Here is a 24146-nt window from a genome sequence, read left to right as displayed (position 1 = left end):
ATTATTAAAAAACCAAAAGCTTATATTTTTATCGCTCTGGATTGAAACCATGCTCAGTGCTTTCAGCTTCCTCCCCTTTTTTCACATTGTGTTGTTGAAACCTGATCTCAGAAAGAAATATGGAACGAATGCCTGCAGAGGAACTATTATGTATGTCTTCAAATGAATCGTTATACTGGAGGAATAATGTAAATGCAACTGATTAGGAATGCTAATTCTCAAGGTATCATTTTTCATATGGCTTGGCATGTTCATAAACTCAGTACTCCTTCAAATAGTGGGTTTTGTTTTTAGTTTTTTTAGTTTTGCTGTTGCCTGACAAAGTTGCATGAACTCTAAAGGCTGAATATTGTTTTAAGTCAGTAGTTCATCCCTAAATCCTCAACCCTATTCCATGTTCCTTTCAGGCCAGTACTTGGCATATTTACTGGGACATCCCAGTGAGTTCAGTTTCAGCTTACTCTTAAACGAGTGTGCATAGTGTTATAGCCCTGTTGTGTGGAACAAAGATGCCCCCCAGGTCCTGAACTAAAACGTAACTTCATTCCTTCTTTGTGATGTTCAAAGGTGAGCACTATGGCTTCTGTGGAAAAAACGGCACCATCCATATAGGAGAGGGAGCTTTCAGCAGACCTCAGGGAATCCCAACATTTGCAGAAGTACAAGAAATCTTTAGAAATGGAACCCAGAACTCCCCAATGAGGACAGTTTGATATGCTTGAATAATGTTGATGTCATTTGGATTTTAGCAGTTTAAGGCACAATTTTATGTATGTTTAGACAGCGAAAATGGATGGTTGGGGCATGCTGGAAGTCATAGGACTTTTTTCTGTTTAAACATGCATAAGATTGCACCCTTAATTGTTCACAGGAATGCAGCCCAAATGTCCAAGCTTTCCAAGAGCACATTTTCAGACCGATTCCATTCACTCCTGGTGGCCTGTGTGTCTTTCTATTCAGAGTGTTGTGGATTCACCAGCTGACCTCTGGCCTGAAAAACACATCAAAGCATGTGACTGTTTAAATGGTATGAATGGAATGTCCTCATAGATGTCATTCTTTGTTCATCACAGTCCTCATTGAGTGGAAAGTGGTATTTCCTGTGGGGGTTGCAAGGACAAGAACTAGCTTTCTTTTTTGTAGCTCCCCTCCATCCCCAGCAGTCCTGCTGGTTCTGGAGTCCACTTGACAGAAGCTCATTTCAGGATTGCAAACTTTATTTGGATAGCAGATAAACCGCTTTGCTTCACCGAACTTTCGGCAGTGAATGGAAGGAGCCATCAGTCTCTAGGTATGTTTAATTTAAAGCGTCTCTGCGGTTTTCCTATCCACTCCAAATGTCTGTGTATGAGGGGGCGGGGAGCCCACCCAAGGTGAAAACGTGTAATTTGTATATGGAATTGATATGGAATGTATAGATATATGTGTATATACAAACGATATAACATTTGACCTCTGTAACCAAAACTACTAAAAATAAAATATATATATTTTTAAAAAGTGTCTCTACGGGAAATCTCTTAAGGGTAATATTCTATTAGAGATTTGGAATAAGGATGATAAAATAAGTCTATCTCCCCTTATCTTCATAATTTAGTAATACTGGATCACAGGCCCTGATCTGCATTTCTCTCTCTTATTTATTTTATTTATTTATTTATTTATTTATTTATTACATTTCTATACCGCCCAATAGCCGGAGCTCTCTGGGCGGTTCACAAAAATTAAAACCATTCAAAGTATAAAACAACAGTATTCATTCATTTATTAATTAATTAATTATTTGTATCCCACCCTATATCATTGGGATTTCAGGGCGGTGTACAGATACATTCAATTCAAGCAGTATAACATACTTACATCCTAGCGCCACACTCCTATGATTTTTACTCCAGTTCTATGTTTAGTAGGGCTTACTCCCAGGTAAACATGTATGGGATTACAGTGGACTGTAACCTGATGCACATCTACTCAGAAGTTCAATGAGCCTTACTCCCTGGTGAGTGTGCATAGGATTGCAACTTTAGTATTTTTGTTGGTTTGTTTCAAATCCTCTATGATACAATACTTGTAGAAACTATACTCATATTGAACATAGGGAGAACAATAAGGGGCATATATTTTTATTATTATTTGATTTCATGTTTATTCTGTCCTTCCTCCAAGATGTTCAGTGCAGTACACATGGCTTCTCCTCCCCCCCCCCAACACATGTATATATATATTTGAGCGACACAACAACCCTTCTCTTTTCTCCCAGGCAAATTGTATGTTTTTGTGATTTTAAAATTTTTGTATATTGTTTTTAAGTGTTTTTATCCTATGTAAACCGCCCAGAGAGCCTTGGCTATGGAACGGTATACAAATGTAAGAAATAATAATAATTAATAATAATAGTAATAACCCTGTGAGGTAGAAAAAAATCCAAAATCCATACTTTCATTAGGCCGACGAAAAATATGCAAGCTTTCAAGAATAAAATTGCACAAAAATATGCAAGCTTTTGAGATCTCCATATCTCTTCATCGGGCAAGATTTTACAAAAAGTGGGTTTTGGGGAAAGTTGCAGCCAGTCATTGTCGACAATACCCATGGTCTGATTCAGTATTAGGCAGCTTCCTGTATCCTAGTCCACTACTCTAACCACTGTACTATACTAGCTTTCGTGGGAGTGCCATGTGTGGGTCTTGAATTTAAGCCAAGATCCTCCTTTGGAAATAGTTTCTTGTGCCAGGAAAATATGGCATATAACAAAGAATACAGTGTAACCTGACCTTGTATAGAGTTTATTTCTTTCACCAGATAACCGCAGCTAACACAGAGCTACACGTACCTAGAGAAGGATTTTCAAGTAGATTTTAGCGCAAGCTTGCAAACAAAGGCCACAAAAATTACTAGGCCATAAGAATTCTCAACAGCCTGTGTGTCAACACACCACCTATATGAATCCTTTGTGGCAGCCTGGTAGCCTCAAAGAAGAAAAGTGAGCCAATTTATTTCTCATTGACTTCCTTGGGATTCACCACCACAGACACCAGGGAGTGGGAATTTACAAGCCTGCGTTAGGTGCAACATCCCTTTTTCTTTAGAAAAATTCCAAAATCCTTATTAGGTTAATCTTTTACAAGGTCAACTCAAAGGTCACAAATTAGTGAGCCAGCTTTCGAGTTTTCCAGAATTCTTCATAAGGCAGATGGTAAACACAAGGGGGCAGGGGAGGAAAAAAGTGGCTGAAGTTGAAACCACGAGTCTGCAATTAGTCACAGTCTTGAGATGAAATGTGGGAGGAGATTGCAGACATTGACATTAAGCTGGGGTGATTTCAGAACTGTCTCTAGATATTAAACACTGATTTTCAACACAGTGGGAATGTGTTGAAAATATGCTCTCTCACGGCAGCAAGCTCAAAAGAATAATAAATAAGCCAAAGTTTCCCATGACTGTAGAATTCAGTAAAACTAGCAACAGCTTGCACTGCTAACATTCCTAGTACATTAATAAATCCCCCCACTCCCAAGTACACAAATGGGGGGGGGGAAGTATTTATTGTTTGTTTTAAGCAAAAGATCCTAGGCAGTTCTTGGTAATACTTTAATCCATTATCTGGATTCTTGACATCACACACTTATGTGTATATATTTGCAATTCAAGTTCAACTTGTCTGTCTTGTTTTGTATTCTTAGATCCAAGATGTAGACATTTGAGAGTTTATAGCAGTGAGAGTGGTGTTGGGTGTTGCTAACCTTGTATACTACCTTGGAATACTTTAATTTTCCATTTTTAAATGTGGATGTTTTTGTGGACCAGTCTGCTTCATCAGGTGGCATCTGATGAAGTGGACCCCAGTCCACAAAAGCTTCTGACATGGCAACCTGGTTCACATGTAACGGCAACAAGTAACATGTAATGGCTGCTGTCATTTTGAATATGCAACCTCTGATTAACATGGCAGTTTCCTGTCACTGTAGACCCTTAATGGGTTGTGGGGCTTAGAACAGAATATCCTAGGTGAGATTTATTCATGAGCTGGCTTCTCTATGCAGTCCTCACAGGATTGCATAGAGAAGCCAGCTCATGAATAAATCTCACCTAGGATATTCTGTTCCCTCCATTTACAGGTTCTGGAAATCCCAGCACAACCAAAGTAGAAGTAATTGCTGAAATGTGTGTGGACATGTGCATTTACATATAGTTATTTTTATTTTTACTCTAAAAATTCCACCACTTCAGCCTGTGACTATCTTTCAAGGGGGCAAAGAATACTATACAACCGCCCCGCCTCCCCTTTCACCCTCACACATCGATCTTGTGCAACATAACTAGTACAGTGAGAAAAAGTGGAATTTGCCACTGAAATTTGGTAGCGCGGTGACAGAAAGAGCCAGTTTTTCTTGAGAAGGCATATGCTCCTTGCATGCCTTCCTTAAAGGAAAAATCGCTTCTATCTCACATTGGACTCCCAAGATGCTTCCATCCTTTTGCTAACAGCTCTGGCCTGGTTCAGACAACACGCTAAACCATGCTGCTTAACCACAAAATGGTTCCCTTAACCATTTTGTGGTTAAGCAGCATGATTTAGCGTGTTGTCTGAGCCAGGCCTCTCTGTGCTTCTGTCTTCCTCTCTCTTTTTCCCTACCCCCGCCCTGCACACAAGCACGCACATTCAAAGGTGATCGCTGCCTGGAGAAACCGAAGGCAGATCCAGCTCTGCTGGTAGATCGCCATACAATTTGCAGTAGAGCAGCAAATGTTTCTGACTCACAGCGGCTTAACCATTGTGCCAAGAAAAAGGCTCCCCGCCATCCCCAGGCTGCCAAAGTCAAGAAAGCTAGAGGGAAAAACAAGGATATATTTGTGTGTGAAAGGATTTGTGTGTGAACTCTAGTACTGATGCTGAAGAAAAATTCCTGGGCTAAGTACGTGCTTAGGAGAGCCCCCTTATTCTGCAAATCTATGTTCACCTTCCTGAGCCACTATTTTACACCTGTGTTCAGTTGATGGACCCCAGGGTTCTTGTGAAAAATGAAGTAAATCCATTAAACAAGGGGGGGCTGAGACTCTTTCAGCCCTGGGGCCGGTCCATTTCAGAAAATCTCTCAGGGGGCGCATTCCAGTGTGAGCAGGCCAAAAGACCTCAAATACCAGAATATTTAGCTTAAACCTCTTATGGCCAGGAACTAAGCCTTAGGGGAGGCATTTCAACCTTTTGGAATGAGGAAGGAATTGCACAAAAGTTAGGACGCCAGCAAATGATCAGTAGCAGTGGTCAAAGGAAAGGGGGCGTTGCCTTCTAGGGACTCCAGAGGGGCGGACTGGGACCCCAGCAGGGCCAGATTTGGTCTCTCGGCCTCAGGTTCTGCCCACCACTGATCTATGGGCTGTCCGGGATCATTAAGCAAGATATTAAAGTTCTTTTCTCAAAGCTCAGGGCTGTGGTCAGGTCTTGCTTAAGGGAAGCCCATCATGATACTCCTGTTCAGCTAATCAGACAACAGACACTCAGAGCTTTATCACACCAGCGTTATACTGTGCAATCACTGCGAATTGCATGCAAAGGACTCCGAAGTTTTCCACCTTATAATCTGCTTTGATTGTGAAGTACTCCCATGCATCCTGCCTTAATTGTGCTATAAAGCTAAAAGATTTGCCATATTTAGGCACTAGTTTTTGAGCGTATCCGAGCCGCCGCTGGGGCGCAGGAGCAGGATTTTAAAGAAATGCTTACATCTGCGTAAGCTTTAAAGATAAAAGACACCAAAATTAGCACAGCAATAGATATTATGGAGCGCTTTAAGCATACCAAATTTGAATTGGATTGGGTCATCCGTTGATTTTTTATGATTTTTTTACATTTCCCCCTTAAACTCACTTCCTGGTACGCAAAGGATCGCTGCCGCCTGGTAGCAAAAACAACAACAACGGCGAAAGCTTAGCGCTACGGCGATAATTCGAAGGAAGCAGGTACGTGGGATGAAGCTCTCAACGATACATACCTGTGTGCTGGCTCCTGATATTGCAGACCAGTGCAGTAGCATATCAAGATGAGTAGGGTGACGATTCTGTCCCATTTAAGCAGACTGAAATGGGATTAAAACTATGGTAGCTGCAAAGAATTCACAGACTTATTTTCACTTGTATTTTACAGCAAGATTGTACTACTGTATTTTCCCCATAATTTTGATAACCTTTCAACTGAGAGACACTGCATTTTATACCAAAGCTGCAGTCGGAGTATCTAGAGTTCATTGCATTAGGGTAGTCTATCTAGAAGCCTGTAAATGATTATGGAATTATATCCCTGTATCACTGATAACATCTTTGCATGGGTTAATGTTAGCTGATCAAAATAAAAGCTGAGCGGAAAGTGTATTTCTCGCCAGAAGACATGGTCAAATATAAATATCAATCCAATGCATGTTTACTTGGAAGTAAATGTAACAGTGTTCATTGGGCTTAGTCTCTAGTCCAGCGGTGGGCAACTTGTGGCCCTCCAGAGGTTTTGGCCTATAGCTTCTATCAGCCCTACCCTGAATAGCCAGTAGTGATGGATGATAGGTAATGTAGTCCAAAAGATCTGGAGGATATCAAGCTGTAGGGCTGCAGCCTTACAGTGCAATCCTGTGCACGAGCATTTCTACGTGAGGCTTTTGCATGCTCGTGATTGGTCACCCATGGAAGTTTCTGGGTCCTTTACATGACGTTGTCAACCTCCAGAGTGGGTCCGGCACTTTTTGACCTTTATTCCACTTTTTAAAAGATTGGAGATAAAGTGATAAAAAATACTTAAAGGATGTGGGATTTCAACCTCGTGTGATGAACCTTCAGGTCTATTCAGAAGTAAGTCCCATTGAGTGCCTACCAGGCAAGTCTCTATGATTTTTTTGTGCAAGAATATTGGATTAGCTGTTTTCAGCTGCTTTGCAGGGGAGGGCAACTTGTGGCCTTCCAGATGTTTTGGACTACAAGCCCCATCCAGCACAGCCATTGGTCATTCATTATGGGAGACATAGTCCAAAACATCTGGAGAGCACCAGGTTACCTAACCTTGAGGGTTTAATGGGCCTCTGACTTTATCCCAGACAGACAGAGGAGGGATACGAGATGTAGGTGGTTTATTATGTGAAAGGAGTCTCTGATTTTAACAGTTTAGAAGCAGAAGAAAATCACTCCCAGATGAGTTCACTTTCCATATATACACTTGCTATGTGGAAGGAATATTTGTGGATCTGTAACATAGGAGAATGTGAAAGGACTGCATAATTGTGTTTCAACCCAGTTCTCCCTGCAAAGGTTGTTTACCACCTTAGCATTAAACATTAATATAGCAATGCAAAATGATTAAATCTCATTACTCTACAAACCAGTTACAGTGGGAACACTTATATTTCATCTGTTTTAATGCCATTCAAAAAAACAGATGGAATTGTGTTTGGCTTTGTTTGGAGTAATAGCTTTCATGAAACTGAACATAATTCTCCAAATATTATAGTTAAACACTCTTCTGCTGAGGGTCTAACTCAGAAAATTATAACGGATTTAGGCTGCAACCCTAAACACATTTATTAGGGAGAAATCACTACTGAACAGAGTGGGTTTTACTTCTGAGTAACCATGCACTGGTTAATGAAGCAGAATTCATTATGCAAAAAAAAAACCCAAGAAAATATATGCACACTTGTTCATTTCATACTTCTCAGAACTTCGCTTTTGTTAGTGAAGAGTTCTTACTTTTATTTTGGTATGCACAAACAAGCCTTAGTAGAACAGCTGGAAAAATAAATAACTGGTTTCCTGATAGTATAATTTCCAGATATTCCATATTCACCCTTGCCATATCCCTGCTGTGCTGTTACCTGGGCCCTTCATCTTAAGTTGCATGCATTCTCCAGAGCTCACTCACTTCTGCCTCAGTATATCTGGCTGGAAACGGACCCTAAGCCCCTGATTACTCTGCTTCTTTTACCCGGTTCTGATCTTTCACTCTCTGCAGATCTTTTTCCATTCCTTGAGTCAGTTGTGGTTCTAGATCTTTTTGAACTTTCCCCTCTGATCCTTTACCTAGCACCTAGATAGTTCTGGTTAATCTGCTGTTTATTTTTCTGCTCTGGATATGATCATCTCTAGGATCTTGCCAGGGGTAGGCCGCCTGGTGCCCACCAGATGTCTTGGACTACAAATTCTATAGTACCTGACCATTGGCCATGCTGGCTTCATCTCCTGAGAGTTATAGTCCAAAATATCTGGAGGGCATCTAGTTTCCTATCCCGATGTTAGCCCATACCTCCAATTTCATTTTGAAACATCTGATTCTGTCAAGACTTACCTTGGGGTGCAGAACCTGAGGCTTGGGGGTCCAGATCCAGCTTACCTGAAATCCCAATCTGGTTCTCTGGAGTTCCCTAGATCACCCTTTCACCCAATTGTTTAGTACTTTCTTGACTTTGGTGCAGGTTTTTCCCCCTCCCCATTCTAAAAGGTTGAAATGTCTCTCCTAAAGCTTGGTTACTGGCAGTGAAAGCTTTAAGCTAAACTATCCTGGTAGTTTTTGTATGTTGGCCTCACCCCTTTTCCCTTCAGCCCCGCCCACTTCTGCAATGCGGGCCCCGTGACAGCTTCTCTGAAATGGAATTCGGCCCTTAGGCTGACAGAGGTTCAACACCCTTACTCTGCAGCGATGAATCATGATTGGTTCCCTCTATCCCAACTGTTTCATGTTATTGCTGGACGCGCTCCATTTCTCCCAGGGGTAAAGAGTTCCAGGGACAGAACTTATCTGAGCTTGGCTTAAGTACTTGTGACATGTCGTTTTTGTAGTGTATATTTTCAAGTATGCAAGTGGAGCACAGGTAGAGGCCAGTGGCATATGCATTCCTATCAGGACAGGTCCTCTGCCTCACATCTAATCTCCAGAGAGGGGTATCTTGTACCCCAAGATGCTTTCATCCCTTTTTTCTTGCCTTTTTTTTCTTTGTTAATTCTTCGCTTCTGTCTCTGCCTCTCAAAATAAAACTGTTGTTTCTTCTCACACATATGCACAGCCGTTCACCTCCTCCACTTAGTGGAGGGGTGGGGAAGACCTTCTACCTTCCTCTGACAGCTTTCTCGTTCTACAAATTCCGGCGTGGTCTGTGCACCATGACCCTCTTTTTCACCCCATAAAGATGATATCCAATGCCTGGCCTTCCTGGTCTATTAAGAAATATCAACCTCCTTTTGTCAAAGGTCTTGCTTTAAGGCAGGGCTAGGTAAGGTGTGGCCATTCAGATGTTGTTGGACTGCCACTCCCATCAGCCCTAGCCAGCATAGCAAAAGTGAAGGATGATGGGGGTTGCAGTCCCAACAACAGCTGTTGGACCACATGTCGCCCATCCTTGCTTTAAGGCAAGCCTATCATAGTAATAGTCCCACCCAAGTTCAGCTCACAACAATGTAGTTGTTGGCTCATTGATCCCAGGCACGAAGTTAATACTATTAAATGCTGAAATATTTAATTCTGTAGAAGAACAAAAGCCATGTGGAAGAATAAAAGCCTTGGGTGATTAAGGATGTAATCTTATGCATGCTTAGACAGAAAAAGGTCCCACAACTCCCAGTATTTCCCAGGCAACAAGGCTGGCTGGCAAATGCTGAGAGTTGTAGGACTTTTGCTTGTCTAAACATACATAGGATTGCACCCTAATTTTTAATCATGTTTAAACCGGTTAATTTTGAGAGCCATTTTGAGTGTCTGTGCATTAAGAGAAATTGCGTTGTTTACCTGGGACTGATCCTGGTTCTTGGCGCAATTGATATGAGCTGATTATATGGTAGGAGAGGGGTGACAAGGTGGAAGATGTTGTTGTTTCCAGGAGCTGCTTTGAAGGTTTGAATTGAGGGAGCACCTCCCTGCCTCCCTCCCTGCCTGATGTGTCCAAACGATGGGAGGGGAAGTCTTGTTTTTCTAGGTTAACTTATGCTTCACATCCCCCAGGAAACCCAGGACTTACTGCTGAGTAGATGTAAGATTGTGATTTTAAGTCCACAACCCTAGGCACATTTACTTGGGAGTGTGTCCCATTGAACACAGTCGGACTTACTTCTGAGTAGACATAAGATCGCATTGTAAGTCTGTAATTCTCAGTGCATTTATTTGGGAGTAAGCCCCATTGAACAAAGGGACGTTGTTGTGAAAGGGATGATCAGAGCTGCCTCCCTTTGTTGGAGGGAGGCATTTTACCCTCTTCTCCCTCGATTGCAGACACGGGGAAGTCCTTCCTCGGCAGATTCTAAATACTATAGATCATTCTGTGAAAAATTTAAATACAGAATCTTGCTACAATTTCCCCACCAGTAAAGTACAGCACTAGTGAAAGAGAGCCATTGTGTGGGAGCGGCTATTAAAATGTGAGTTCTCGTTTCCAGTGCGTGCTTCTTTTAGTTTCATTTCCTGCGGGCATTCCAAATTGTGTGATTAAGAGCTTTCCTCTAAACTGGGTATTCCATTTTTCATTCAGCTTAAGCCCTACGTAATCGAGACAAAAATACACTATTTCTGAACTTTTGAGCAGTTTGTATACTTGCCTGGTGATTGCAGTGGATGAGACATCAAATCGCGCGCTTGTGGCTGAGTTCTGTATCATGTGACAAAAATCATGTGTGGCTGGGTCTTTAATGCCTTGTGTTTTTTCACCTCCATGTAGAGTTTTTCTTGATATCAAAGAGATCCCAAACAAGGCACAGCGGGTGATGATCAACGAGGAAGGAGGACGATACCCTGTGTTTTGCAGCAAGCCTCATGACATGTTCCAAAGACACACCGGGCTTTAAAGGGACTCTGGCTTGTGATGACAGTTTACAGGATACCAGCTGCTTACCTTCATCAGATTGAACAGGAACTGGATTCAGATGAAAAGGAGACGATGTTGTTTTTGTGCCAAGACCTTGTCCCTGACCTGCCCGTGCCAGATGTCCGGAAACTCTTGTTGGCTTTGAACGCCAGGGAGATGCTGACACCTGTCAGCTTGTCTGAACTGTTATACCGAATGAAGAGATTTGACTTGCTGAAGAAGGTCTTGGGGATTGGGAGAGCAGCTGTGGAAGCGAATTTGGCCACATGCCCTCAGATGGTGTCAAAGTACAGGTGAGTTGAGTGGATGAGATTTCGCTCTCACTCAGTTTTCTAAATTATTTTTTAAACACCTCCATCTATTTACACCCCCATTATTTACAAATTGGTTTGGTTCCATTAGTGCCCAGGTTCAGCTGCTCACACAAGTGCTCTGTTTGTGCAAACAGTCTAACGTGAGCTCACGTAAACTCACAGGAGACCTCGGCTCCCGATTCCACAAACTGGAATACCGCAAGTTTGTACAAGAGGAATAGCGATCTCATTCCTGTTGGGTTGTGGGTTCAGGCAGGATCCTTTTGTCAACTTAACAGTCTTTTAGCATTTAAGAAAGCTATAAAGACTGATCTCTTCTGGCAGGCCTATCCAGTGGAATTTTAGGATGCTTTTAGGATGTTTTTTAGGATGTTTTAACAATATATACTATGTTTTTAATCAGTATTTTATGTATTTTATACTTACTGTTGTTCCCCACCTCGATCAAAATGGAGAGGTGGGTAAGATATTATTATTATTATTATTATTATTATTATTATTATTATTATTATTATTCATACTTGAAAATGCCAGGGATTGCATCCAAGTCCCTCTGCATGCAAAGCTCTGCCGCTGAGCTGCAGCCCCAACTGGTACAGCCTCCTCCATGCCCTCATGGTTTTGCCTGGGACGAGAGGGCTGTCCCAAAGGACTCCCAATCTAACCCTTTCTGTGTTACCTGCCCTTCACCCCTTGCTCTCTTCTTTCTCAACCTTGCCTTTCAGCTTCTGAGTCGCTATTTCCCAAACCTTTGGAAGTTAAGGCAAGCATCTTTTATTTTCTGCATTAATGTTGGAGCTAAGCATCATACTGCATTAGCTCTTTAAATGTGGGAGAGTAAAAATGGCGCACCCTCAAGTGGACCCCCTCCGGTACCTGCATGAGCCACTGATCTGGACCCTCATGTCTGGTACGCTGAGATCAGTTACTTATGCAGAGATGGAATAGGCAGCCTCCTCCAGGGGCCAATGGTTCTGCTGTAGCTCTGCACTAGGAGTGACTGGAAGAATGTTCAATCACGTTCAGTCATGAAGAAATTCACAGAATTATCTCCTCCCCCAGCAAGTGGCCTCCTCCGTGAATGGATACTCTGGGTATGCACCCGCCTTTCATCAATCCATCCTTTGTTTCTTCCCCACAGAATGCTCTAGTGAAGGGGCCAATACTAAAACGCGGTCCTTTTAATCAATCATATTATTATTATTATTATTATTATTATTATTATTATTAATTTATATAGCACCATCAATGTACATGGTGCTGTACAGAGTAAAACAGTAAATAGCAAGACCCTGCCGCATAGGCTTACAATCTAATAAAATCATAGTAAAACAATAAGGAGGGGAAGAGAATGCAAACAGGTACAGGGTAGGGTAAGCAGGCACAGGGTAGGGTAAAACTAACAGTAGAAAGTAACAGTAGACGTCTGCACAACATCAAGTTTTAAAAGCTTTAGGAAAAAGAAAAGTTTTTAGTTGAGCTTTAAAAGCTGCGGTTGAACTTGTAGTTCTCAAATGTTCTGGAAGAGCGTTCCAGGCGTAAGGGGCAGCAGACGAAAATGGACGAAGCCGAGCAAGGGAAGTAGAGGCCCTTGGGCAGGCGAGAAACATGGCATCAGAGGAGCGAAGAGCACGAGCGGGGCAATAGTGTGAGAGGAGAGATAGGAAGGAGCTAGACCGTGAAAAGCTTTGAAGGTTAACAGGAGAAGTTATATTGGATTCTGAAGTGAATTGATTCCCTGCGGTTCACACTTTGAAAGAGCAATCGGAATTAAGTCTCACTGTGCTTCACGAGGCTTACTCATTCGGACTGCAGGCTGAGAACTACTCCAGCCTTTCCCCAAGCTGGGTCCCCTCCAGATGATTTGAATTACAACTCCCATCTGCCCGAGCCAACTCCCATCTGCCCGAGCTGTAGTCCCTAACATCTGGGGAGACCCAGGGTGAGGAAGGCTGTTCTTCATCCATGAGCATAAATGATTAGAATTTTGTGTTTCTATTTTTAATGTAGTTCAGGAATGGGATAGAATAGGAAGCATTGGGCTAACTTGAAGCAGGGAGGAGCTATGGCTCATTGGTAGAGCACCTACTTTGCATGCACAACATCCCTGGTTCGATCCCTGGCATCTCCAAGTAGAGCTGGGAAAGAATCCTGCCTGAATCCCCAGAGAGCTGCTGCCAGCCAGTGCCATTAATACCAGCTAGATGGACCAATGGAGTGACTCAGTAGAAGGCAACTTTCTGTGTTCCTATGTTCTATGTTCCGAATGGGACGGGAGAGATGGGATTTTGCTTGAAGGTCAGTTAATTGCAAGTAGTGACTGTGTTGTTGTATATGTGTGTCGCAGAGTGCTGATGACTGAAATCAATGAAGATCTGGACAAAGACGACTTGACTTCCCTTGTATTTCTTCTGATGAATGACCTTGGCATGTCCCACGTTAAGATGGCAAAAGATAAGGTACGTTTTTCTGTCTCCGGCCATTTTCTCTCTGCAATTCGAAAATGCAATTCTGCGTTGGGACTTGTCACGCGTGACTATGAATGTGCCTAGAGGAGTGGGGGTGGAGGGCTGCACTTGCTCAAGCATGGTGGCCCCAGCCCTTTCACATGCACAAGATGTGAAAGCGCCCACATGCCTACAAAGTGACCATGCGTGGGCCATTCACGTGTTTGGGATGGAGCCAGTGGGAATGACCTTGCTCCCCACTCCATGGATGTGGAGAGTCCTGGTCTAAATCAGAAAAATTATGGGGAGGGTACCATAGCAGAGCACAAAGGCTAAAGTTCGGTGGTGTTGGAAGAAATGATACAAGACTGTGTGTTTGCTTCCTTTTAATGAAAGGAAAACAAATATACCAACGGAGGAAAGGGAGGCTAATGGAGGCACACCTGGCTTGTAAGGAAGATCATATTGAACTAATGGCTAGAACTGGAAATAATAGACACAGTGGAATGGAAAGAACAGGCTAGAGAATGCTCTAATGATGGGGCTGATATGAAAACACCATCCTTTTAGTCAATCCAGTTGTTCATCCCCTGCAGTTCACACTGTGGCAGAGCAAATCCTGCGCATGTTTCCTCAGAAGTAAGGCTCACTGTATTCAGTGGGGCTTACTCTCTAGTAAACATGCTTAGGATTACAAGCTGAGAATTATTTTTCCAGACCAGCCTCCCCCAACTTGGATCCCTCTGGATGATTTGGATGACAGCCCCCATGTGCCCCAGCCAACAGGGCCGTGGATAAAAATATATTGTTCTTACAAGAATCAAACACATTAATAGGCTTGAATTTATTTTATTTATTTATTTATTACATTTTTATACCGCCCAATAGCCAAAGATCCCTGGGCGGTTCACAAAAATTAAAACCCTGAAGAGCATAATAAAACAACCAACAATCTAAAAACACAAATACAAAAATACAATATAAAAAGCACAACCAGGATAAAACCACACAGCAGAAATTGATATAGGTTAAGATACGGAATTAAATCAGCAGAGTTTAAATTTAAGTTAAATTAGGTGTTAAAATACTGAGAAAAAAAAGGTCTTCTCCTGGTGTCTGAAAGTATATAGTGTAGGTGCCAGGCGAACCTCCTTAGGGAGCTCATTCCACAGACAGGGCGCCACAGCAAAGAAGGCCCTCCTCCTGGTAGCCACCTGCCTCACTTCCTTTGGAAGGGGCTCACAGAGAAGGACCCCTGTGGATGATCTTAAGGTCTAGGCTTATGGGAGGCGACGTTCCTTCAAATAACCTGGCCCCAAGCCGTTTAGCAGTTGCCATTGCTATAAACAGATGTTGGCCCAGCATATCCAAAAGTCAGCATGCCCTGTCAGATGAAGTTTAGCGAAGAAAACCTCCTTACTCCACCACCCATGTACCCAATCCAGCCAGCAAAAAGAGGCCTGTACCAAGGCACTGGGTGGGTGCCTTATCAATCTGGGAGTTCTTTTCACTACTGCAGGTTCATCAGAGTATAAGCATCTCTCACAAGTGTTAAGTATTTTGTAGCCTTCTGCCAAAAATAAAATAAAAATGGATTTGTTGATTTTAAAGCTGATTTGAATTGTTTATTTCCTGTGATTTGTTACATGTTCTGAGGATTTGGAGTGGGGTGAATTCTAAATCGAAATGAATTAATAAAGAAAGAAATCAGCTCTTCCTCTCTCTCTCTCCGTCTCTCTTCTTTTTAAGGAGACTCTCTTAAAAAATGTTCAGCGGTTCTTCTTACATTGGAACATTGACATTATTGATTTCTATCCCAGAGCAGCTCAGTAATAAAAAGATAATGAAACTGCATTGATGGGAAAGTAAGGTCATTTGGGGATTATCAGTGTTACTAGTCATCAGTAGTTGGAGAAGCCCTTAAATTCCACAGTTCATTAATATGATGTAATAAATGAGGCAGAGTTCCACGGCTGGTTGAGCAGGGTGGGGGTATGCAAATTATTCTTTTCGGAACTGCTTTCTGTCACTCATGTGAGAGCTTCAAGACCTCTTGCATCTCCTGATTTGATGCTCACAAACCTTCCACAGTTTCTTTTCCCATCTGATTTATCTTAAAACAAGATCCACTGTGGTCCTATTAGCCTCTCTCAGCCCGGTGCCTTCCAGATGCTTTGGACGACAACCCCCATCATCTCTGACCATGTGTTCTGCTGCTGGGGCTGATGTGAGATGTAGTCCAAAACCAGCAGGGAACGCACTAAGTTGGGGAAGACTGCAAGTAGATAAAATTTTGGGCTTGGAGGGAAAGATCTGACCTCAAACTATGCTCAACGATGAACTGTTTATGTATTGATTTATTATATTTCTATACCGCCCAATAGCCGAAGCTTTCTGGATGGTTCACAACAATTAATAAAACCACAAAATACAGCATAAGTTGCATGATAAACATTTAGAAGTTTAAAACTACAGTATAAAATCAAAGTAAAGACCACAATAAAGCCTAGCAGCAATGCAGAGATTTAAAATACAATGGCAGATTTAAAAGAACAGAAATAAAAGACTAAAATTGTTGGCAACATTAGGTGCAAGCCTCCATGTCTTGGGATCAATTCTTCATCACTGAAATGGGAAATTAGAAGGTCTGCATTGCAGGGTTAACATAGGTAGGATAAGGTACTGTACACACTAGGCACTTATGAGGTTGCTGTTGTAGGAAAACATGGTACCCGTCAGTGTTGGCCCACCGAGTGCATGGAAATAAAAAGCAAATTTGTCTTTATATCCTCTGTCTCGCCGACATACTCGCAGTCTTCTCGAAGATGTTCATTGCTTGGTCTGCTGTTTGTTCTGACTTCCCTAGAGTTTCCTGTCAGTTATAACTGACCTTGAGAAGCTAGACCTGGTATCACCTAATCGTCTGGATTTATTAGAAAGTTGCTTCTTGAACATTCACAGAAAAGACTTGGCAAAAAAGATCCAGAAGTACAACTGGGAAGGTAAAGTGGAGCCATTTTGCTATCCGGTCTTATGGACTAGTTCACACATGCTGGCTGGGGAATGTTGGGAGTTGTAGGACTTTTTCTGTCTAAACATTGCACCTTTATTGATTTTTAAGCATTTGCACCCTACTCTTCAGTTGCAAAGGCTCCCAAATTAATAAAAAACAAGTCAATCCCTGTCTCTGTTTATCCCTGTTTACAAGTCCTTTATAGCACTGCAGTCCCCTATAGTCCTTCATAGCACTGCATCATTTGGGTTGGTAGGGATTCCCAGAACGTTTTTTTGCAGGGGAGTCTTAGAAGCCAAAGCATTTTTTGGTGCAAGGTGTGGGTTGTGTTTCTCAGTGCAGAGGCTGAAAACAACGGTACAGTAGCAGGTTGTGAAAACACAATATGTGCAAATTTCAAGGATGGATGGGGCCAGAGAAGGAAGTTATGGGGTATAGAAAGACTGCTGTTGATGGTATTTCTGAGAACCTCTGTTTGATTTTCAGCTCCGGTACACCCCATTGGCTCTTCCCTTAAGTATGTAAATACACTTCAAGCGTCATTTCCTAAGCTGTCTCTTGCTGACCCTCCAGGGGTAAGTGCATAATAATCTAATAAACTGAAATGTTTGCCAAACCATGCTTCCAAGGAGAAGGGATCTTCCAAAGTCCAAAATACCAAAGGGAAGCAAAAAGCATTGCTGATGACTGTGAACTGATGGCTTCTGTGCTGCTTTAGCCCCTTCTTTAAACAAGTGATTTATAGCAAACTCATGATTGGTCACTCACAGAAATTTGCGGGTCCATTATACGATGAGGACAGCTTCTAGGGCCCCTACCGTGCTAGCCCCTGGAAATTGCGAGTTTTTTAAAAAGGAGATAATGTAGGAATATCTGGGAAATCACGCAATCTCCCAGTGTGTAAATTCAGCGTTGGGCTCTAATTATGCCACTAGATGGCACTGTCTCATTGAAGTGAATGGAGAACATGGAGCATGCAGAGAGAGAAGCATTCAGTTTCAAACCATGTGGCCGCCCATGTAATGGCGCCAATCATAATCCCAGAAAGAAGGCGAATGCAGTCTGGTAAGGCAACGTGATTTTTTTAAAAATGTAGAGAAGCTCTAAGTCCTTTTAAAATGGATGTTGTATGATCTAGCCTGCTTTAAAGTTTGATTAGTGCAGCCTTCCCAATCTGGTGCTTTACGTGGGGCTGCCTTTGAAAACTGTTCAGAAACTTCAGCTGGTCCAGAATGCTGTGGCCAGACTGTTGACCGGGGTCGGTTACAGGGAGTGTGTGACTCTCTTGCTACAGCGGCTTCACTGGCTACTGGTCTGTTTCCAGGCAGAATTCAAAGTGCTAGTTATGACCAGGCTTTCTTACAAAATTGCCTTCTGAAGTTCTTTCAGAACTTCTGGAGAGGCCCTTCTTCTGAGACCGCCGCCTCCAGAGGCACATTAGGTGGTGACATGAGAGAGGGCCTTTTCGGTGGCTGCCCCCAGGCTGTGGACCCCCCTCCCAAGGGAGGCTCGGTTCACTCCCTTTCTGCTATCCTTCTGCCAGCAGACAAAGACGGCTTTATTCAAGAAGGAAATTAGCCTGTAAGTGAGTCTGTTGGATTGGGTGCTGTTTTTAATATTTTTTTCTGTAATTGTTGTGTTTCTGTTATATTTTAAGTTATTATTTTATTGTTTCCATCAACTTCAATTGTTTCTGGTTTTTTGGTAGAAAGTCAAGAGTACAAATAAAATGAATGAATGAATAAATAAATAACTTTGCAGCTATTACTAAATGAAAAGGTGGTCCCTGTTCCCTATTGGTATCAGCAGTGGATATTTGGGACAAGATAGTGTATGTACTGCAGAATGCACTAGAATAGTGCTTCAGACTTAACTGGTGACACACTTTCAGTTAATTTAGTAGACAATTTTTTAAAAACGCTGTAATATTTGCTGGAGCAGTGATTTCTCCTGTCCCAGGAGCGGGGCTGGAACCTATAAATCTGAACAATATAATATCACCTGCTTCATATTAATCTAACGTTGAATTTTTTTGGTTTATTTTATACATTTATTTTAAAATATTTATAAACTTCTTGTCCCCCACCACAATAATAATAATATTCAAGGTGACTTTACATATGATGATAAAAAACAGTACAATTTTAAGGTGGTAAATTAACCTTGGGCCCCATTCATAGGAGGGGTGTGGGAGTGGGTGGGTGTACACATATTCACACATAAACACACACACCGTGAAACAGTAAAAATACATCTACACTGATTGTGGTCCTGATCTCATTTCATCTCTTTGGCAGAGCAAAGAACAGAAATTAGGAAGGATGTGTCTGGATTTTACTTCTACTACACACTAGGGAGAAAGGCTTAGGTGGGGGGTGCAGAATATGTACAGAAGCCTGAATCTCCCCTGTTCCAATAGGACGCTGTCTGGTTGTTTATTTAACTGGTCTAAGCATATACGAAATTAAATATCTTTCTGTGCTGGCTAATATCTCTTTCCCACTGAGAAAGCAGTCCCTGCCTTTCTGTTGCTCGTTTTGTTTTTGTTTTGAGGGATTTGCATAATTTATTTTGGATACGAAGCAACCCCACCCCACCCTGAGATGCTGATAATTCTCATTAATGTTTCACTAGAGCAGGTGAGAGGAACATAAGGCCCTCCAAATGTTGTTGGACTGCAACTCCCGTCAGCCCCAGCCTGCAGAGTCAATAGTGAGGGCTGATGGGAGTTGCAGTCCAACAACATTTGGAGGGCCACATGTTCCCCTCCCTGACCTACAGAATGCATTTTGCAGAATAAGAACATAAGGAGAGTCTGGTTGAACCAGGTCTGTTTAGCCCAGCAGCTTTTTTTTTCTAATGTAGGGTGACCATATGAAATACAGAGTTATGAGATACAGGGCTCCTGTATCTTTAACAGTTGCATAGAAAAGGGAATTTCAGCAGGTGTCATTTGTATATATGGGGAACCTGGTGAAATTTTCTCTTCATCACAACAGTTAAAGCTGCAGGAGCTATACTGCAGCTATACTGTGACCAGATGTAAAAGAGGGCAGGGCACCTGCAACTTTAACTGCTGTGATGAAGAGGAAATTTCCCCAGGTTCTCCATATATACAAATGACACCTGCTGAACTTCTCTTTTCAATACAACTGTTAAAGATACAGGAGCCCTATGTATGGTCACCCTATCTAATGGCCCAGTGCTTGGAGCAGAGCAAGAAGGCAGCAGCCAGGCCCTGCTGCGAGTCGTCCTCCACAACTGGTACTCAGAGCTATTCTGCCTCTGGATGTGGAGGTCCTGTTTAGCCATTGTGGCTGATAGCCATGGCGAGATCTCTCTTCCGTGCATTTGTCTAATCATCTGAGTCGGTGGCCGTCACCACATCCTGTAGTTGCTAATTCCGTAAATTCATTACATGTTGCTGCATGGAGAAGTTTTGTCTTTTGTCAGTCTGGAGCTTACGATGAACCAAGTCCATTGAGCAACCCTGGGTTTGCCTCACTGCTCATGCCCTTGGCCAGTCCTTGCGGTTCTCAGGAGGAGCGCTGCTGATGGTGCCACATGCTCCTGAGGTTCACCCTGCGTGGAGAGTAGCAGCACCGGCCCTCCAGAACGCGCCCCCTATTGGCATTAGGCAGGTGCCTTCAGTCTAGAGCTTTCAGGGTCTTTTCAGGACCCTTTTCTTCAGGCTGGCTTTCCCCAAGAGGTGAACCAGCTGAGTGAGTAGCGATTATTGGATTGGATTTTTATGGATATGTTTTAATGGTTATATTATTATCATTAGCTGCTTTGATAGTTCACTGGCAAGCAGTCTATCAATTTGTGTAATGAATAAATAAAATAAATAAATGATGAGAGTAGGAAATGGAGAGAAATCTGTCCTTTCTCCACACCATTTGCATCATATTCCCCCCATAGTAATACTTTTTTCTAAACCCAAATCCCCCAAACACCCTTTCCTCATCAGGAAGAAACTCCAACACTATTTTTGGCTCTTCCAGCTGTACAATCTTGCTTTTGAGATGAGCTGACCAAAATTGCACCTAGTATTCTAGATGTGGCCATACCATGGATTCCTATAAGGTTGGGGTTGGTAACTTGTGGCCCTCCAGATGTTTGGGCCTAAAATTTCCATTGCCCCCACCACTGGCTATCATGGTTAGGACTGATGGGAGTTGTAGGCCAAACCTCTACAGGGCCACAAATTGCCCACCTGTGGCATTAGGCCTGTATTTCCAGATGTGGACATATTATACATGGGAGTGATCTTGACAGTTGTTTATAGTTTATATCCCTTTCCTAATCATCACTAAGCATGGGATTTGCTGCCTTCACCTCTGCAGTCAATTGAATATTAAAGGGTCGTAATGTCACATTATTTTTTCCAGGGATGAAATATGATTTGTTGTTGTTTTTAATTTGCAGATTGTGAACAAAGGAAGACTAAAAAACGGAGCATGTAATTTTCAGAGTAAGACCTCTTAATTCTTACAGCCTTGGGCTAGAATCCTGTACTCATTTTCTTAGGAGGAAGCCCCACTGAACTCAATGGGATGTACCTTTGGGTAGACATTTATAGGACTGCGCTGTTGGACTATCAATCCAGCGATGTAGCTTCAGTAATAAAAACATCCTAATTTATGTTCTCTGTGTATTACATAAAACTAAACAGGGATTTGAACTGGATTTTCCATGTCCAGCACTCTAACCACTAGACCTCGCTTCCTGTCCTGTGCTGGGAGAACTGGTCCCATTATGCGTGGCTTCATATATTTTTAAAAGTTATATTTCAACAGCCACAGGTCATTCATAGGGTTGTGACACACTTGGGCTAGCTAAAATATTGCTATACTATAGCGTGGGGTGGGGGTATTAAAAAAGCACTCAAAGTGACATTGTGGGACAGTGTCTCCATGCTGCAAATAACAAGCCTGGTTTTTGTACCTGCAGCAGAACAGCTTCGCATGGCCATACCTGAAACAGGAGGAGCCCTAGGACAGGTACTGTACCGTATGACAATAAGCATCCTGTCTCGCTAGAACCCAGACCTTTTTCTTTCAATACAGAAATGCCTAATAGGTCCACTGGGTTGAAAAGTTATGCAATTTTAGAATGTAACTAATTAGGTTCTCGGGTGCCTGCGTTATCTTTGGGGCTTTTAAGCTCCGCTGTTCTCTTCTCCTGTAGCCATATAACTACTGGATAAATTGCAACCTGCAGACGCAATCGGTGAAGAGAAAGTGAAAATAAAAGTGAACAATGACAACGCCACCCTCTTGAAGTTCTTTTGTGTTCACCGCTGTCTGCGCCCCTCTCCTTTTCATATTGGTTTATTTTCATGATAGTTTGTGAGCTTCCCACAGGGTGGGAAGCTTCCGTGCCCTAGCTGAATGCAGCCTGTGGTACCTTTGGATGCTGCCTGCAGCCTCCACTCATCATAACAACAACAAAGTCACCGTGCAACATTGAGGCTTAGGTGAAAAGGTGCCGTTAGTTTGTATGGGAGGGAAGGGTTTTTCCCCTGAATCCTAATTATGGTGCAGTGGAGCTGCGTTCAAGGGGGCTCACTAAGTACATTTAGGACGACAGGCCTGGTGGTGTTGCATAGGGCGAGAGCTCAATCCAGAACCAAATTTTAAAAACAAAGCGTAGGCTCCTTGCAAACTTCCCCGCCTTAGGGAAGGCAAAGGGACATTGGTTCCAAGGAGCTGTCGCAAACAGCACCTCTGCTATCCAAGGTTTCCAATGGTCACTCGGATGCCAGACAAGCTGGGTTGGGCAGAGATAGGGATGTGTGCCTTGAATGTGAAAATCAAAAGTGGCAGGCCTGTGGGCTGGAGAGGGAGAACAGCACAATGAATGACCTGTCGTCTCCTTCGCAGGTGTCTAACAAGTACAGAATGCAGAGCCAGCCTTTAGGAGTGTGCCTGATCATAGACTGCATTGGCAATGATGCTGGTAAGTGGGAGGGAAATCCAGTTTCTTCTTACTGATAGACTGTACTGCAGCCTTCCCCAACTGGGTGTCCTCGAGATGCGTTGGACTACAACTCCCGTTATCCCCAGCCAGCATTGGCTTAACCTATAATATACCAAATAGGGACATAGGAGGTTGCCTTATACAGAATCGAACTCTGGGTCCATTTAGCCCAGTGTTGTCTATGGTGATGTGGCATCAATGCCTCTCCAGGGTTTCTGGCAGGAATTTTTCCCAGCCCTGCCTGAAAATGCTGGGGAGTGAACCTGGGACTTCCTGCCTGCAAAGCCCCTGAGCTACAATCCCTCCCTCCCTTAGCCAAATGCAATGACGTCAAAAACAACAAACCAAATAAGACACTAAGACAGTTTATGCAAAATAAAATAAAGGCGGGGAAAGTTAAGTTTAAAATGTCATGTGTGTGTGTTGATTGTTGCCTGTGACATTCACATGCCCACGTTCCACACAGCGGTAAAGGTGGGGAAAATCCACATTTTATTTATGGTATTGTGTGAAAAACATTTCCTGGATGCTGTAACGTGCATCCTTTTATATTGGTAAAGCCCAGAATATTCTTCACCATATATCTATATCTATGTACATACATGTTGCGTCGTAGAAGGAAAATTCTGCGCTTGCCTCATGTTCTTTTTCCCTTCCGATTTCAAGACTTAAGGTCTTGGTCTGTACAGGCAGCAGAATTAGATGGTAGAATGGAAGGAAGCCAGAATAGTGTGTTGGTTAAGAGTTCTGGGCTAAGACCAGGGAGACCGGGTTCAAGGCCCCTCCCCCTCAGCTGTAATGCTCACTGGGTGACCTTGGGCCCATCACTTCCTGTTTGCCAAAGTTACCACACAAGGAGGCTGTGGGGATAAAATGGATGAGAAAGAACCACATGCGGCATTTTGAACTCCTGGGAGGAAAGGCAGGATAAATATGTAATAAAATAAAGAAAGAACCTGTGGATTATACCATTTCAGACAGCAGGAGAGATACATTTTAATGATTCCCCAGGGGTGAGGGTGAGGACTCTCTTTGCTAGTAAAACAAAAAAAACTAGCCTTTCTCCATGAGCCCCTGCCAAAGGAAGTGAGGCAGGTGGCTACTAGGAGGAGGGCCTTCTCTGCTGTGGCACCCCGGCTGTGGAATGAGCTCCCCAGAGAAGTCCGCCTGGCGCCTACACTGTACTCCTTTCATTGCCAGCTTGAAGACCTTTTTATTCTCTCAGTATTTTAACACTTAATTTTAACTTAAATTTAAATTTTACTGTTCTAACTCTGTATTTTAATCTTATATCAATTTTTGCTGCATGGTTTTATCCTGGTTGTGCTTTTTATACTGTATTTTGTATTTGTGTTTTTAACCTGTTGGTTGTTTTATTATGGTTTTAATTTTTGTGGACCACCCAGAGAGCTTCGGCTATTGGGCGGTATAAAAATGCAATAAATAAATAAATCAGGGAATATTTTCTAGCATTGGCCCACTCCCTGATGTACTAGTTTTCTATTTACAAGGATATTGCTTTTTTTCCATTTATGGGAGGCTTTTAAAATGGTTGTCTTTCCCC

At 42.6% G+C, this 24146-nt stretch overlaps 1 protein-coding gene across 5 annotated transcripts in view; it reads left to right on the top strand.

Moving 5' to 3' along the window:
* Window positions 1–24146, top strand: part of CFLAR (CASP8 and FADD like apoptosis regulator) — a 55645-nt gene that overhangs the window by 3140 nt on the left and 28359 nt on the right. For 3 of the 5 annotated variants that reach the window (XM_063116185.1, XM_063116186.1, XM_063116182.1), the window contains exons 2-8: window positions 10680–11119; window positions 13488–13599; window positions 16454–16589; window positions 17087–17175; window positions 21029–21074; window positions 21554–21603; window positions 22486–22561. In XM_063116185.1, the coding sequence (XP_062972255.1) occupies window positions 10824–11119; window positions 13488–13599; window positions 16454–16589; window positions 17087–17175; window positions 21029–21074; window positions 21554–21603; window positions 22486–22561 (805 nt within the window). In that variant the 5' untranslated portion in view covers window positions 10680–10823. Of the gene's footprint in view, window positions 1–1081; window positions 1292–10679; window positions 11120–13487; window positions 13600–16453; window positions 16590–17086; window positions 17176–21028; window positions 21075–21553; window positions 21604–22485; window positions 22562–24146 lie in introns of those variants that run through there. The other 2 variants (XM_063116184.1, XM_063116187.1) reach the window with 2 other exon arrangements.

The sequence above is a fragment of the Elgaria multicarinata genome, chromosome 2 (genome assembly GCF_023053635.1).
Source record: "Elgaria multicarinata webbii isolate HBS135686 ecotype San Diego chromosome 2, rElgMul1.1.pri, whole genome shotgun sequence".
Classification (NCBI taxonomy): domain Eukaryota; kingdom Metazoa; phylum Chordata; class Lepidosauria; order Squamata; family Anguidae; genus Elgaria; species Elgaria multicarinata.
Note: the sequence above shows the minus strand (reverse complement) of the source record. Positions and strands in the feature narration are given on the sequence as shown.